Source organism: Chiloscyllium plagiosum, chromosome 10 (genome assembly GCF_004010195.1).
Source record: "Chiloscyllium plagiosum isolate BGI_BamShark_2017 chromosome 10, ASM401019v2, whole genome shotgun sequence".
In the NCBI taxonomy this organism is placed as follows: Eukaryota; Metazoa; Chordata; class Chondrichthyes; order Orectolobiformes; family Hemiscylliidae; genus Chiloscyllium; species Chiloscyllium plagiosum.
In genome coordinates, this window is record NC_057719.1 from 15,249,729 (window position 1) to 15,263,745 (window position 14,017).

Sequence of the window (14,017 nt, forward strand, 5' to 3'; positions counted from 1 at the left end):
ACTCTAATTCCAGGATTGTGTTGCTTCCAAGGTGGCAGGATAAGCTGCCGGGGGGAGGGAGGGACAGAGAGAGAATTAGCCAGAAGTTACGATTCAAATCAGAACCTTTAACGTAGACGCGTTACAGGATTCACAAAAGCATGTTTCAAGATCTAATGTTTAAGGTTTAAGTAAGGCATCTCAAACACAGTAAATGAGTCATAGAGATGTGGAGCACAGACACAGACCCTTCGGTCCAACTCGTCCATGCCAAATAGATATCCTAAATTAATCTAGTTCCATTTGCCAGCACTTGGCTCATATTCCTCTAAACCCTTCCTATGCATACCCATTCAGAAGCCTTTTAAATGCTGTAATTATACCAGCCTCCATCACTTCCATACACACACCACACTTTGCATGAAAATGTTGCCCTTTGGTCTCTTTTAAATCTTTCCCCTCTCACCCTAAATGTATCTCAGAACCAAGTGATAATATTTATACCCAAGTGACTGGCATTCAAATATTTCATGTCTGTAAAAGTTAACAACAGAAGTAAAAACAAGAAATCCATTGCTTATATTCTACGTCTTTAGATACAAAACAATGTAAGAACAATTAACTTTAAAATTACTCAGGCTGCAGTTGGGGCTATTATATAGAAGTTGTAGCAGCCAGTCTGAAGAATGACAGAATGATACTCCACAAAAGAAAATCACATAATCTAAAGAGTCCCACTCTCATGATCTTTCACCATTGTTCTGCACTTAACAAATCCTTTTTGTAAGTTATCACTTCCATGACCTTCTCAGCAATGTATTCTAAGTCACAATTTTCCACTTAACCTTTCATTTGCTCGTGGAATGTGGCCATCGTTGGCTTGGCCAGCATTTAATGCCCACAGCTAATTGTCCTGAGGTGGTAGTGGTGAGCTGCCTTCTTGAACCACCGCAGTTCTTGTGGTGTTGGTACAATCACAATAAGGGGGTGGTCAGCCAAGCTAGCTGGAAGGCTGGTTTGCGATGCAGTGTGATGCTGACAATGTGGCCTCTATCAGCCGAGGTTACCATAAAGATCACACCTTCTCAACGTTGCCCCTTGCCTGAGGTATTGCGACTGTCTGGTTAAATCACCAGTTGTCTCTCTGCAATGAGAGAGCAACCCTAGGGTTGGGTAGGTCTACAGCAACTTTGTTTTTACCTTTTACATTAACAATGTTATTATGCAATGAGTCCAGCATTTTGATCCAGCAACAGATAAGGATTAACAATATAGTTTCAAATAAGGATGCTGTATACCATGGAGAGGAAATCCATGGTGTTGTTTCCCTGCATCTGTTGCCCTTGACCGTCCAGGTGGTAAAGGTCATGCATTTTGAAGGTGCTGTCAGAGCCGCCTTGGTGTGTTGCTTGTAGTGCACCTTGCAGACACTAAACACAGCTGCCATTGTGCATTATTGGTGAAGGTAGTTGAATATTGAAGTTCATGGATGCGGTGCAAATCAAACAAATTGATTTACCCTGGATGGCGTCAGCTTCTTAGGTATTGCGAGGATGAGTGCAACTCCAACAAAGGCAAGTATTCAAGCACAACACTCCTGACTGTTGCCTCGCAGATGATGGACAGGGACTGAGGAGTCAGGAGGTGAATTACACACCAGAATTCCTAGCCACTGACCTGCTCTCATTTCCACAGGATGTTGATGGTGAGGATTCAGTGATGGTAATGTCATTAAACATCAATGAGCAAATGGTTAGATTTGCTCTTGTTGGAGATGGTCATTACCTGGACTTGTGGTCTGAAAGCTAGCTGAAACAACCGAGGCTGGCTGTGGTTTGGGTTGCTGCATTTGAACATTGACTGCTTCAGAGTCCGAGGCAATGCAAACGGTGTAGATCATTATGAAGTCATCACAGAACGTCCCCACTTCTGACCTCATGATGGAGCAAGGGCATTCAGGAAGCAGCTGAAGATGACTGGCCGTAGGACACTACCCTGCAGGACTCCTGAAAGATGTTCTGGATCTGAAATGACTGACCTCCAATGAGCACAATTTTCCATTGCAATCGATATTATACCAACCAGTGGAGAGTTTTCCCCGATTCCCATTGACTCCACTTTTGCTAGGATTCCTTCAGGCCATATTTGGTCAGATGCTGCCTTGATGTCAAGGGCAGTCATTTACCCCTTTCATCAATGAGCAGATTATCCCTTTACAAATGCTGCTTTCCCCTTCTATTATTTTATTGATGATCGAGAGTATACTGATAGGGTGGTAATTGCTTAGGCTGGATGGGTCCAGTCTTGGACCACAGGACATACCTGGTCAATTTTCCACATTTTTGGGTTGATGTTATTATTGCACTTGGCCTGGACCAGCTAGGCTCGGGCTTCTGGAGCACAAAATTTCAGTATTATTGTCGGAATATTGTCAAGGGCAATAACCTTTGCAATATCCCACACTACCAGCTGTTTATTGACATCTTTAATGCTGTGGTCAATGTTTCTTCTTAGCTGTGTGGCTGCATGACCAGGCAACTGTCCCAATGCTCCATACCCAATGATCGGAATCAGCCAATCTGAAAGTAGCTGTTGCACATGGGCCTTGGAGGCCGCACAGCCAGGAAGGAAATTACACGGAATGCTTGTGGTGGTTTTGATGGATCATGCATTTGTCGCTTCTTTCTGAAGATGGATGCAAATACCTTAGCCTTCTTTTTCGCATTTACGCGCTCGACTTCCCTGTTGTTTAGGATGGGATATTTGTGGAGCCTCCAACTCCTGTTCAAAGTTTAACTGTCTACCACCATTCATGATTTGACATGGCAGACTGCAGAGCTTAGATCTGATCTGTTGGTTGTGGGATTGTTTAGCCTTACGTATAGCATGCTGCTTTCTACTGCTTGTAGTCTTATGTTGCAGCTTCACCTGGTTGATATCTCATGTTTAGATATCCTTGGTGCTGCTGGTCACAATACCTCCTGCACTCTTCACTGTAGCAGGTTTAATGGTAATAGTAGAGAGGGTGAATTGGGGGGTAAGAGGGAGTAATAAGCTAGGTTATGAGGCTGTGGACAGCGGTTACTAACATATGAACAGGAAACAAGAACTAGGCTACTCTGCTTTTCAACCCTGTTCCATCCTTCAATAAGGTCATGGCCAACCTGACTTTAGCCTCATTTCTAATTCCTCCATACTCCTGATTATCTTTCACCCTTTGCTGATCAAAGATCTGTCTGCCTCTGCCTTAGAATATGTAAAGATTTTGCATCCATTGTCTTTTGAAGAAATTTCGAAAACTCTCAACACTCAAAACAAATTCCCTTAGCTCCATTTTAAGTGGAAGGCCTATCATTTTTAAACTATGGCCCCAATTCTAGGTCCTTCCACATCCACCTGATGAAGGTCTCTCAGGATCTTATGTATCCCAATTAAATTGTCTCTGGTTCTTCTAAACTCCAGACGATACAGGCCTAGCCTGACTAATCTTTCCTCAAAAGGTGATCTGCTTATTCTAGATATTAGTCGGAACTGCTCCTAGAATATCCATCCCTTGTACAATGACCAGCACTATACACGTTGCTCCAGATGCAGTCTCACCAATGCCTTATATAACTGATGTACAACCTCCCTACACTTGCTTTCAATTCCCCTCTTGATAAGACAGTATATTCTGTCAGTTAGAAATTGAAATTGCTGGAAAAGCTGAGCAGATCTGGCAGCATCTGTGGAGAGAAATCAGAGTTAACGTTTTGGGTCAAGTGACCCTTCCTCAGAACTGTTGGTTGCTAGGAAAATGTTGGCTTCTATGCAGATGATAGGCTGGGAGAAGTGGGTAAGGAGTAAATGATAGGTGAGGACAGAGCTGAAAGGGAGAGAAGAGCAATTAGATAGACAAAGGAGTGGAAAATGATCTGGCTAGGGGGGTGATTACCTATTAATGGGTACTGTTAGTTATTAACAATTGGTGGGGTGCAACGTCAAGGTCTGGTGTGTGAGGGTTGGGGTAAAGATGTGAGAGAGCTTGCAGATGACACGTATATGGATGTGTTGTGGACAGTGAAGAAGGTTACCTTAGAACACAACAGGATGGTGATCAGATGGCCCAAAGGGGTGAGGAGTGGCAGACGGAGTTTAATTTAGGTAAATGTGAGGTGCTGCATTCTGGAAAGACATATCAGAGCAGGACTTATATATTAAATGGTAAGGTCCTGGGGAGTGTTGCTGAACAAAGAGACCTTGGAGCATAGGTCCATTGTTCCTTGAAAGTGGAGTCACAAGTAGATAGAATAGTGAACGAGGCACTTTGCATGCTTGCCTTTATTGTTCAGTGCACTGAGTGTAGGAATAGAGAGCTGAAAAATGTGTTGCTGGAAAAGCGCAGCAGGTTAGGCAGCATCAAAGGAGGAGAAGCAACGTTTCAGGCATAAGGTCTTCTTCAGGAACGAAGCTCTCTCCAGCATCTCCTAGAGGAGTTGGGATGTCATGTTGTGACGGTGCAGAACATTGGTTAGGTCAGTTTTGGAGTATTGCATGCAATTCTGGTCTCTCTCCTTTAGGAAGGATTTGTGAAACTTGACAGGATTCAGAAAAGTTTTACAAGAATGTTGCCAGGCTTGGGGGATTTGAGCTATTGGGAGAGGATGGATAGGCTGGGGCTATATTCCCTGGAGCGTCAGAAGCTAAGGGATGACCTTATAGAGTTTTATAAGATCGTGAGGGGCATGGATAGAGTAAATAGGCAAGGTCTTTTCCCCAGAGTAGGGGAGTCCAAAACGAGAGGGCATGGGTTTAGGGTTAGAGGGGAAAGATATAAAAAGAACCTAAAGGTGACTTTTCACGCAGAGGGTGGTTCACGTATGGAATAAGTTGCAGAAGGAAGTGGTGGAGGCTGGTACAATTATAACATTTAAAAGGTATCTAGATGGATACATGAATGGGAAGGGTTTAGAGGGATATGGGCCAAGTGCTGGTAAATGGGACTAGACTTATGTAGGATATTTAGTTGGCATGGACGAGTTGGACCAAAGGGTCTGCTTCTGTCCTGTATACCTCTATGACTCAGTGACTGTGAACCCTAAAGTTACTGAACTCTGTATTGAGTCCGGAAGGCTGCAAGGTCCCCAAGTGTAAAATGAGGTGCTGTTCTTCCAGCTTGTGCTGAGCTTCTCTGGAGCACTCAGCAAGCCTGTGAAAGAGATATCAGCAGGGAATAGGGTGGAGTGTTTAGGTGACAGGCAACTGGAAGCTCAGGGCCTTTTTTGCATAAAGAATGCAAGTTTTCTGCTAAGCAGTTTTCTGGTCTATGCTTCATTTTCCCAATGTAGAGGTGACCAGATTGTGAGCAGTGAATGCAGTCAACTAGATTATATCAAATGCAGGTAAAGCATTGCTTCACCCGTAAAGTGTTTGGGCCCTCGGATACTGAGAAGGGAAGAAGTAAACGTATAAGGTGTTACAACTTCTGTGGTTGCAATGGAAGGTGCCATGAGGCTGTAAGGTCTCTGATTTACAGCATCTTTTGTTTTTTATTCTGTCAATTACTTCCGTTCAATGTTTGACCAGTTTGGCATCGTGGTAGTGCTGTACACATGATGGAGAATATCCTCACTGTGAAGGAAGGGCTTTGCCTCCTCACATCATCTCTAACCACTGAAAGGGTTCGTCATCAACAAGGCATAACATGAGACTTCATTTCAGACCCAAGGGAATTTCTTAAACAACATTACCTTCTCTAAGTGTCCCGACTTGTTGTATTTTTCCTCAGCAAAAACGAGGTCCATTTCACTCACATCATTTTTCAAGATGTAACATACTTTACTCTTGTAGAATTCTGGATCATCTGTTGCAAAATACTGCGAGCAGAGGTGACAAGATAGAGATGGTTCATAATCACACAAGCAACATTTTGGCACTTGTGAAAGGAGTAAAGACATGAACAGTGAAAATGCGATTTCATACTACTTTTTGGGCTACTGACACTATTAGAAGACGTGGGCAAATTTGCGATTTCCTTTCCTGTCGTATTAGTGTGAGCAGTGCCCTATATTTATAATCTGTGTCAACATCCAGTCAGAAGTTAATGGATTAGTCAGAAAAAAATACAGAGCATAAAGTAACTAGCAAGAACACTGCCATTAAAACCCAGACTTCAGCAATTTAGGGAGAAACGTTAAAGTTATGTCTTCAATCTAGAGCTTTCATTTGAAGTCTTACTCCCTGAAAAATCTGCAGCTCCATCCTCAAAACAACCATTTGTTTCAGTGGTATCTGAAAACAATTTAACTTAGAGTCATAGAGATGTACAGCACAGAAACAGACCCTTCAGTCCAACTCTGCCAAGCCAACCAGATATCCTAACCTTATCTAGTCTCGTTTGTCAGCACTTGGCCCATGTCCCCCCAAACCCTTCCTATTCATATACCCATCCAGATGCCTTTTAAATGTTGTGATTGTACCAGCCTCCACCACTTCCTCTGGCAGTTCATTCCATACACGCACCATCCTCTGCGTGTAAAGGTTACTCATTAGATCCCTTGTTAAATTTTTCCCCTCGCACCCTAAACCTATGCCCTCTAGTTCTGGACTCTCCCATCCCAGGGAAAAGACCATGTCTTTTACCCTATCAATGTCCCTCATGATTTTATAAACCTCTATAAGATCACCCCTTAGCTTCCGACACTCCAGGGAAAACAGCCCTAGCCGACTTAGCCTCTCCCTATAGCTCAAATCCTCCAACCTTGGCAACATCCTTCTAAATCCTTTCTGAATGCTTTCAAGTTTCACAATATCCTTTGATAGGAGGGAGAAGTTGGAGAAAGAATTGAGAGAAAGGAAATCCAATCAAGTGCACAGTGTTGGAATTCAAAAGCTTGTCTTACAAACAGAAGAGTTCTCTGTTAACTTTGCTTTCTTTTCGCAGATGCTGCCAGGCCTGCTAAGATTTTCTAGCAATTTCTGATTTTGTTTCTGATTTCCAGCATCTGTAGTATTGATTTTTTTTTTTGTTTAGGTCTGAGTTTTGTTGGATTGAAGAGGGATGATTGTGGAGTGAATGAGTGGTGCTGGTAGAGGAAGGGCAGGAATAAAAAAAAGGAACCAAATGAGAAACGATTAGATTAGATTAGATTAGATTCCCTACAGTTTAGAAACATGCCCTTCGGCCCAACAAGTCCACAACAACCTTCCGAAGAGTAACCCACCCTCTGACTAATGCACCTAACACTATGGGCAATTTAGATTGGCCAATTCACCTGACCTGCACCATCTTTGATCTGTGGGGGGAAACCCATGCAGACATGGGGAGAATGTGCAAACTCCACACAGTCACCCGAGGCTGGAATCGAATCTGGGATCCTGGTGCTGTGAGGCAGCAGTGCTAACCACTGAGCCACCGTGCCACCCACTTCACAACAAATCACTGTTGGCCAATTTAAAATCTTCGTGAGCTCAAAGTGCTGGAGAAACTCAGCAGATCTAGCAGCACCTGTGGAGAAGGAAACAGAGTCACCATGGAGTCCTTTGACTTAGTTGGAATGAAGCACCATTGGATTTAAAATGTTGACTGAGTTTCTTTCTCCAGAGCTTAAAACTGTGTTGCTGGAAAAGCACAGCAGGTCAGGCAGCATCAAAGGAACAGGAGAATCGACGTTTTGGTCATAAGCCCTTCTTCAGGAATGAGGAGGGTGTGCCAAGCAGGCTAAGATAAAAGGTAGGGAGGAGGGACTTGGGGGAGGGGCATTGGGAATATGATAGGTGGAAGGAGGTTAAGGTGAGGGTGATAGGCCGGAGAGGGGGTGGGGGCGGAGAGGTCGGGAAGAAGATTGCAGGTCAAGAAGGCGGTGCTGAGTATGAGGGTTGGGACTGAGAAAAAGTGGGGGGAGGGGAAATGAGAAAGCTGGAGAAATCTGCATTCATCCCTTGTGGTTGGAGGGTTCCTAGGCGGAAGATGAGGCGCTCTTCCTCCAGGCATCGTGTTGCCATGGTCTGGCGATGGAGGAGGCCAAGGACCTGCATGTCCTTGGTGGAGTGGGAGGGGGAGTTAAAGTGTTCAGCCACGGGGCGATTGGTTCCTGATCTGAGTTTCTCCAGCAATTTCTGTTTTCTTTTTTATTTCAGAACGCCAGCATTCACAGTACTTTTTTTTCCCAATTTAGAAAACATCATTACATCAAGTTGAGTATGAAACAAAAAGCAAAATACTATAGATGCTATAAATATGAAATAAAAGCATTAAACACTCAAAAATGTTCAGACTGTCAGGGGTAGCATCTGTGAGAGACAAACTGAGTTCATATTTCAGATCAATGACCTTTCAGCGTTAACATGCTACTAATCTTCAACATGTGACGAAATATCAAATGCATTCAAAAGACACAAAGGCCACATTAACTAATGAGCCCTCATTACCTTATAGTGCATCCTGAGTCCAATAATTTGTGCCAAGAATGAACGAGTAAAGCGAGCACAAACTAGCTGTTTGTACGCTCCACCCTGTGCAGATTCATACAAGCACTTCCCAACTATTTTCCCTGCAAATTCATACAACTTCAGTCGAAGATGAGGTGATCGGTCTGGGTTTGGGTGTACCTAAACAACCAAACAAAACACTTCACTTATTCATTACGAAAATATGGTTTGTACAAAAAAAGATATGCTCAACAATAAATAAATAGTAGACTATATGTGCAGACTCAAATTGTTATTTCCTACCCCAAACAGAAATGGCCAGGCTTGTACTTTCAGGAAGTACCTTACGTAACCTCAGGATTTCTGAAAGTACTTTATACAACTTTGCAGCTAAGTCACAATTATTGGGAAACGTGACAACCGGTTTGCATAAGGACAGCATCGTTATTAACAGCTCTATGATAGAAGTTGAGAGATAAACGCAAAGGAAACACTATTATCCAAAGGACATGGGTGGGGAGTATTTCGATCTGTTCGTCAAATGCCGATTAATTGATGCCGGATAACACAGTTAGCCACACATCGGGACCTCGCAATCTTGTTCGGATGATCTGAAGTCTGGTCAATCAAAAGCCGGATAATCGAGGTTCCTCTGTAGTAACCAGGCTAACTGGAGAATTCCCCATGGGATCTCGTACATCCACAAGAGAGAAAAGATGGGAACGGTGTTTACCATCAGCTCTGAAAAACATGATCTGTGACAATACAAAGCTGCCTCTGTACTCACTGCAGTATCTGCCTAGATTTGGTGCACAAGTGCAGGAATGGCACAGAAATTCATAATCTTCTGAATAAGAGGCAGTGTCAAACTACTGAACCAAGGCTGGCACCTGCTTTTCTCCATGCACATTTTATCAACAATGAAACAAATGATCAGATAATAAAACTTCTTCACTTCTAAAATACAAATTCAGATAAATATTTCAAATTAATTTGGCAACCTTTGAATAAGGGAATCACTTTAAACTCACCATAATGGACTCCTTCAGTGAGCAAAGAGGGGCTTTCACAACAATATTTACGACAGGAATTAGAGGTGACAGGACAGGATTTGGTTTCTGTCGCATTATGTAATACTGTCCCCTTCTCTATCTGTCACATTTAGAATAGCACTACTCCTCAGAGAGAAAAAAATACTTTCTTGGCACTTAAACAATTTATCAGAAATTAGAAGTCTTACTATCCTGAATATTAAGTGAAATTTATACTCACCAGCCCCTGGTTATTGTCGCTGAAGTGCATGAACAGACCATTGCTTTGATCAAAGAGTGCTTTACACATCAATTCAAACCACTCCCTGCGTGGGCCACCCCAGTCCAATGCTGAAACAATACACAAGTACCTCAGAATAATAAAGTTATTTTCTCTTATTATGATGCTGACATTTGACATATGTAGTGCCTACATGAGGAAACTGATCTTCACAATAAGGACGATCAACATACAACCACAAAATCGTTAAGATAGAATTGTTGCAATGGGGCTAGTTTAGGTTCATTCTGGAGAAGTAAATTAATGATCTGAATGTCATCCCTCAGTTGCAATTATCATGTGATCTTGCATCAAAATGCTTTGGATATTGATAGACAGTAAAATACAACTGGGACAAATTCAAATCGAATTAAGTCAGCTGTGTAGACCATTACCAAATAAAGAAACTTAACTGCAAAAGCAAGTTTAAGCAGATTCACAATTAAACAGACCACACACGATAACAGATCTCAATTCCCTTCTGTTCTCTCATGCACGGTTTCTCCTCCACCCTCATCTGACCTCAGTAAATTATATTTCTACCTTTTCCCAGTTCAGATGGAAAGTCATTTATCTTAAATGCTAATTCTGCTCTCTCTCTCTCTCTCTCTCCATAAGTGCCGCCCAACCTACTGACTATTTCCAGCACATTGTGTTTACATTTCAGATGTCCAGCATGTACAGTAGTTTGCTTTTGTGCAGGTAAGTAATGAGTTAGCTGGCCTACTCTTGTGCTGTTTGTGCCTGATCTCAAATCCATACAGCAGCATTTGTGTGGATACAGAAACAGGTTTCTCAAGGCTGGTGACTGTACACAGAGGTTACAGGAAACAGAAGAGTGCAGGAACTAATAGATTCGCATCAATACAACAGAACTGACATTTCATGGCCTGAATATTTTTCTTACTGCAATGCTGCTAATTTGTGTCATTTGGTGCTGTGGGTTAAATCCTGAGAGAGGCAGTCAACAAAGTTAAATCTCTCAAGTATCTGTGAAATCCTACATCATCCAAAATAAACCCAATAAAATCTCAGTCATATCAATTTATCATCGTAGCCTATATTTGTCAAACTTAAAGCAATTCGATTTTACAGCAAGTAGATTTACCCCATTAATGCATACAGCAGCCGTGGAAAATGTTGACATGCCTTTGGTACTGACCTTCTTCATCCTGAAAAATCACTTCAAAATTCTTGCTCCAATCAGAGACTGAGAAGTTTCTTGTTGCTTTCAGGGACTATTAGGATGCAGAAATTAAACAAAAAAGGCAAAGTGAATTTTAATTATAATTGCTACTGAATTAAAATAAATCAAGATACATAGAGTCAGAGATATGTACAGCATGGAAACAGACCCTTCGGTCCAACCCGTCCATGTCGACCACATATCCCAACCCAATCTAGTCCCACCTGCCAGTACCTGGCCTATAACCCTCCTAACCCTTCCTATTCATAAACTCATCCAAATGCCTCTTAAATGTTGCAATTGTACCAGCCTCCACCACTTTCCTCTGGCAGCTCATTCCATACTCGTACCACCCTCTGCGTGAAAACGTTGCCCCTTAGGTTCCTTTTATATCTTTCCCCTCTCACGTTAAACCTGTGCCCTCTAGTTGTGCACTCCCCGACCCCAGGGAAAAGACTTTGCCCATTTACATGCTGGACTGGATTTTTAAAACTACAATGTGCACTTGGCTGACGAATGCCTGAAGGTACACATTAACAGAAATTTCCTAAGGTGGGAAATAAAATAATTGACCTAGGTTAAAGAGTACTTTATTTCTGGAGACGAGAATTTTAATAATAGGTCATTAATTATCAAAGTAGATGGACTGCAATAATGCAGGGAGCACATGAAACTCACCGACTCAAGGAAACTGTGACGGCTGATTTTCAGTACAATCTTTGTATGTGAACGTTTCATGTGCATTTGACGAAGTTCTCGCTGAAAGAAATTCACTTTGTCTTGGAAAGTTTCAGAACCACCTGTGATGTGATATGGTAACAATCCACAAGGTTATATTTCATACCAACAGTTCATACGTTCATAAGATATAGGAGCAGAATTAGGCCATTTGGCCCACTGAATCTGCTCCGCCATTCGATATGCTCACTCCCATTTTTCTGCCTGCTATCCTTATCCCTTCAACCCATTAACAATTAAAAACCTGTCTAACTCCTCCTTAAATTTACTCACTGTCCCAGCACCCAGCACACATTGGGTTAGCGAATTCCACAAGTTAATAACCCTTTGAGAGAAATAAGTTCACTTCAACTCGGTTTTAAAATATGCTACCCCAAGACTGTGACCTCTTGTCCCAGAATGCCCCACAAGAGGAAGCATCCACTCCGTGTCTATTTTATCCACACCTTTTATTAAGATCTTGAATACCTCAATTTAATCTCCCCTCATTCTTCTAAATTCCAAAAAATATAGGCCTAAACTGTTCAATCTCTCTTCATACGACAAACCCCTCATCTCTGGGATCAATCTAGTCAACCTTCGCTGAACTGCCTCCACTGCCACTACATCTTTCCTCAAATAAAGGGACCAAAACTGTACACAATACCCTAGGTAGGGTCTCACCAATACCTTGTATAGTTGCAACAATACTTCCTTATCTATATATTCTATTCCTTTAGCTATAAAAGCCAACGTTCCATTCACTTTCTTTATTATCTGCTGTGTCTGCATGCTAGTTTTCTGTGACTCATGAATGAGTACTGGATTAGAGGTGCTGGAAGAGCGCCTCATCTTCACCATGGATACCTAATCCCTCTACACCTCCATCCGCCATGACCAGGGCCTCCAAGCCCTCTGTTTCTTCCTCTCCCGACATCCCCAACAGTACCCTTCCACCGACACACTCATTCGTTTGGCCAAACTGGTCCTCACCCTTAACAATTTCTCCTTCAAATCCTCCCACTTCCTCCACAACAAAGGAGTAGCCATGGGCACCTGTATGGGCCCCAGCTATGCCTGTCTCTTTGTTGGCTACGTAGAACAATCCATCTTCCATAATTACACCGGCACCACTCCCCACCTCTTCCTCCGCTACACTCATGACTGCATTGGCGCCACCTTGTGCTCCCACGAGGAGGTTGAGCAATTCATCAACTTCACCAACACATTCCATCCTGATCTTAAATTTACCTGGACCATCTCTGACACCTCCCTCCCCTTCCTGGACCTCTCCATCTTCATTAATGACAACCGACTTGAAAGCAACATTTTTTTACAAACCCACCGACTCCCACAGCTACCTGAACTACACCTCTTCCCACCCTACCTCATGCAAAAATGCCATCCCGTATTCCCAATTCCTCTTTTCTTTACTCAGCGAGTCGTGAGTTCATGGAATGCCCTGCCAGTAGCAGTGGTGGACTCTCCCTCATTATGGGCATTTAAGCGGGCATTGGATAGGCATATGGAGGATAGTGGGCTAGTGTAGGTTAGGTGGGCTTGGATCGGCGCAACATCAAGGGCCGAAGGGCCTGTACTGCGCTGTATTCTTCTATGTTCTATGTTCTCTGCCTCCACCGTATCTGCTCCCAGGAGGACCAGTTCCACCACAGAACACACCAGATGGCCTCCTTCTTTAGAGACCGCAATTTCCCTTCCCACGTGGTTAAAGATGCCATCCAACACATCTTGTCCACATCCCACACCTCCGCCCTCAGACCTCACCCCCCCCAACCGTAACAAGGGCAGAACGCCCCTGGTGATCACCTTCCACCCTACCAACCTTCGCATAAACCAAATCATCCGCCAACATTTCTGCCACCTCCAAACAGACCCCACCACCTGGGATATATTTCCCTCCCCACCCCTTTCCGCCTTCCGCAAAGACCATTCCCTCCATGACTACCTGGTCAGGTCCACACCCCCCTACAACCCGTCCTCCCATCCTGGCACCTTTCCCTGCCACCGCAGGAATTGCAAAACCTGTGCCCACACCTCCGCCCTCACCTCCACCCAAAGCCTTAAAGGAGCCTTCCACATCCATCAAAGTTTTACCTGCACATCCACCAATATAATTTATTGTATCCATTGCTCCCGATGCGGTCTCCTCTACATTGGGGAGACTGGACGCCTGCTAGCAGAGCGCTTTGGGGAACATCTCTGGGACACCCGCACCAACCAACCACACTGCCCTGTGGCCCAACATTTCAACTCCCCCTCCCACTCTGCCGAGGACATGGAGGTCCTGGGCCTCCTTCACCGCCGCTCCCTCACCACCAGACGCCTGGAGGAATAATGCCTCATATTCCACCTTGGAACACTTCAACCCCAGGGCATCAATGTGGACTTCAACAG

The 14,017-nt window shown here is 43.5% G+C and overlaps 1 protein-coding gene across 4 annotated transcripts in view; it reads right to left on the bottom strand.

Annotated features, from left to right (window-relative positions):
- The window catches only part of arel1 (apoptosis resistant E3 ubiquitin protein ligase 1), a 110,746-nt gene that overhangs the window by 27,508 nt on the left and 69,221 nt on the right, over positions 1 to 14,017 (bottom strand). For all 4 annotated transcript variants that reach the window (XM_043697104.1, XM_043697105.1, XM_043697106.1 and 1 more), the window contains exons 11-15: positions 11,564 to 11,685; positions 10,862 to 10,937; positions 9,661 to 9,770; positions 8,389 to 8,568; positions 5,709 to 5,834 (exon numbers count right to left, since the gene is read on the bottom strand). In XM_043697104.1, the coding sequence (XP_043553039.1) occupies positions 5,709 to 5,834; positions 8,389 to 8,568; positions 9,661 to 9,770; positions 10,862 to 10,937; positions 11,564 to 11,685 (614 nt within the window). The remainder of the gene's footprint in view (positions 1 to 5,708; positions 5,835 to 8,388; positions 8,569 to 9,660; positions 9,771 to 10,861; positions 10,938 to 11,563; positions 11,686 to 14,017) is intronic.